At 60.6% G+C, this 3423-nt stretch overlaps 1 protein-coding gene across 1 annotated transcript; it reads left to right on the top strand.

The window, feature by feature from the left end:
• The first annotated feature begins 776 nt into the window (after positions 1 to 776).
• Positions 777 to 3132, top strand: TMEM271 (transmembrane protein 271). The gene has a single exon (XM_054178298.1). It carries the CDS (start codon positions 932 to 934, stop codon positions 2021 to 2023), a length of 1092 nt encoding a protein of 363 aa, XP_054034273.1. The 5' UTR covers positions 777 to 931; the 3' UTR covers positions 2024 to 3132.
• Positions 3133 to 3423: the final 291 nt, after the last annotated feature.

Genomic DNA, 3423 nt, shown 5'->3' with positions numbered 1-3423 from the left:
TGCCAGGGCTGGTGGCGGAGCCCTCTCTAACATCGGCTTCCCTCCACTGGTGCTGCGGGTGCTCCGGGACGGGGCGTCCCGGGGGTGCCGCGGAGAGCTGCCAGCCCTCGAGCCCCGACGCCCACAGAGCAGCATGCCTGGCCCGGCGCGGAGCAATCCCAACGGGATTCGCCGGCAGAGCACAAAACAAAACGGGATTGCTGGCCACAGCCGCCTGCTTGAGCGCGAAGGGCTCAGTCCGCTGCATCAGAGCCTCCGACACACTGCAAAGCAGTAACAGGGATGCACAGCGGCCTCCCGGCCTCCTGCGAGAGCAATCGCTAAAAATAAAAGAATAAAATTAAGAGGGAGAGAGAGGACGCGAGCACGGCGACAAGCGGCAGCCCTGCGCAGCAGAACCGGCGGGGAAGGTGCAAGCCCCTGCCGCCCCCTACCCTTGTTGCGCGGCCTGCGGCTGCGCCTGCGATCCCCCCGCGACCCCCCAGCGACCCCCGTGCCACGCCGGGGGAGGGCAGGGAGACAGGCCTCTTCTACCCCGGGCCGAGGCAGGTCGACCTGGGGGTCGCGCTCCCCCGCACCACCCACGGCGGGCCGACGAGCGTCCCCCTAGTCTCCCCGCCCGCCGCGGCTCCATCCATAATTAATCGCCTCCCCGCAACCGCCGCGGTAAGAGAGGGCGGGCGGGGACGAGGAGGCGGCGGCGGCCAGGAGGCGGGGGGGGGGGAGCGTGTGCGCTCGCCGCGCCCGGCTCACTGCGGCCGGCGGCTGCCTGCCGTGCGGAGGGGAGCGGAGCCCAGCCGCCCCGTCGGGGAGCGCCGCGTTCGCATGGCCGCGCCGCGCCGCGCCGCCGCCGCTGCCGCGGGGCCGGGGGGGGCCGCGGGAGGAGGATGAGGCGGGCGGCGGGGCGGCGGCGGCGGCGGCGGCGCGGAGGATGAAGTGGAGCGTGCGGGGAGCCTGCGCCGCGCTCTCCAGCTGCCTCCTGCTCGCCTGCGCCCTCAGCGCCGCCGCCGTGGGCCTCAAGTGCTTCTCGCTAGGCTCCGAGCTCAAGGGTGAGCCCTTCCGCCTGGGCACCGCTGCCGGCGCTTTCTACTCGGGGCTGCTGCTGGCCGCCGGCCTCTCGCTGCTCGCCGCCGCGCTGCTCTGCTGTCGCCCGCCCGACGAGGTGCCTGCGGCTGCAGCTCAGTCTTCGGCCCCGGCCCCGGCCCCGGCCCTGGCTGCGGCCGAGGATCCGGAACCTGCGGGGGGCTGCCCCGGCGCGGGGGAGGCAGCGGCCGCGCCGTCGGGTCCGGTGGAGAAGTCGCCGCCTGGGGGGCGGCAGAACTTCCTGCTGCTGGGGGTGCTGGTGTTCATGCTGGGCGTGCTGAGCGCCTTCGCCGGCGCCGTCATCGACGGCGACACCGTGTCGCTGGTGGAGAGGAAATACTCGCACTACTGCCTGCTGCAGCCCGGCGGCGCGGCTCGCCCGCGGAGCGGCCCCGCGGCACCCGACGGCTCTGCTGCGGCGCTCCGCTGCCAGAAGCTGCGGGACTACCAGCAAGGCTTGGTGCTTTCCACTGTCTTCAACGCTCTGGAGTGCCTCCTGGGCCTGCTCAACCTGCTTCTCGTCAAGAACTACAAGGCCTCGCAGCAGCGCGGGCGGCGGCGGCGGCGGCGGCGAGCGACCCCGGCGGCGACGGCTGTGGCAGCGGGCGGCCGCCGGCGGCGGCGGAGGGGCGGCGGCGGCGGGCGGCGGGCGCCGCGCCACAGCCAGGGCTCCCTCTTCTCAGGCGGCGAGCCCGAGCTCAGCCCCGGGGATTGCCCCTTCCAGGCTGTCTCCTACATCAACGTGGGCGTCTTCCACGTCTTCGACGAGGCTGGCGTGGAAGTGCACTGCGGCGGGCATCCCTCCGTCGAGCTGCCAGGCTACTCGCCCATGGACCCCGAGCTCAATGCCTCCTACCCCTACTGCTACCCGCTGCCCAGCGAGCGGCCCCCGGCTTACGAGGAGATCTACCCCGGGGAGCCCTGTTCTCATGGCACCTAGCCCCGACAGCCGGCGGGACGCCCGGCTCTTCACCCGGCCCCCGGCTCACCGTGACAGCTGGGAGCGGGCCCGCTAGCGCCTCGCAGCTGCTGGGCTTGGGGACAGCCCTCGCACCACCGACAGCGCGGCTCTGCTGCCGCGGGCGCAGCTGGCCGCGGGCGCGATGCCGCCCTGCCTCTGGCTCTATGGAAGCATCTCCTCCGACCCTCTCTACTTTCCTCTTCTTTACCCCTTTTCCCTCCCACACACAGACCTGCCGTCCGTCTGTCCGCCTGCGGCTGAATTTTCCAAAGGCTGTGCAAGAAACGCCTAAGGGTTGGTTCTTCCCGCCGCCTCTCCTCCGTAGCCAAGTTTAGTTCTCTTCAAGTGATTCATCAGTCTTCAGCTTTAGCAGTCCAGAGTTACCCATTTATGATAACCAGCCAGTGTAAGGAAAAGGTGTCATGAAGCTTCTTTACCTCTCAAAAGAGCTAAATTTCTGAACAACGCAGAGACATTTGTGTCACGTTTACTAGAGATGTATTGGGGATCTTTAACGTTTACACTACTCCTTGGGAGAATTGAGTTCTGTTTTAAGATTTAGTGAGTTAAAACATTCGTTGGTCTTGTGAGATGCACATTGAGAAAAACCTGCACTTTGAAAAAGAAACAGGAAAAAAAATCAACAACGTTTTTGTACACTAATGTGCCTGCTTTTGTTGATAACTTCTTACTGTAAAAGCTTTCAGAAGTCTATAGTGAAAATGTTTGGTAAATTCACTGCAGTTTAAATTGATGATTAATTCCTTTACTAAAACAGCTGAGATGTTGCTAGGATATGGCAGTTAAAAGGAAGTCCAAATGTCATACACATTCCTTTTTGTAAACAGGTTCTGTGTTTTTAATGCAAGGCAGTATTTCTTTTTGTTTTACAAAGATGAAGGATTTAATTCTATTTTGTACAACTATATGGTTTTTCTTGTAAAGAGTTCTGTTTTACCTGTTACAATTCATCAATCTGGTAAGCTTGAATATTAAAAATTTTATTTGAAATATATATATATAGTAAAACAGCCTTAACTGGTGCAGTGGTCACAGATTTAAAGAGGAGATAAAAGTAAAAGAAAAAAAAAAAAAGGTGAAAAAATATAAACCATCTTGGAAGGCATCTTCCAAATGTGTTTTCAAAACAGTCTATACTCCCATTACAAAGCAAGAATTTAATTTTTAAAAAGAAAGGCTGTAGGAAGGGTGGGGAGAAATAATAGGGGTTTTACTATCAACTCTTTCTGAATTCAGAGTTATCAAAAAGGCTTTCTGCAAAGAGAAAAACTGCTAAATCCTCCTTCTGGAATCTGCTGTGGAATGCTATTACCAGGTAGTGTAAGAAAGTGCTAATTAAAGAGAAGCAGGTATGGCAT

Source organism: Dryobates pubescens, chromosome Z (assembly GCF_014839835.1).
Source record: "Dryobates pubescens isolate bDryPub1 chromosome Z, bDryPub1.pri, whole genome shotgun sequence".
In the NCBI taxonomy this organism is placed as follows: Eukaryota; Metazoa; Chordata; class Aves; order Piciformes; family Picidae; genus Dryobates; species Dryobates pubescens.
This window is presented reverse-complemented; position numbering and strand designations above follow the sequence as displayed.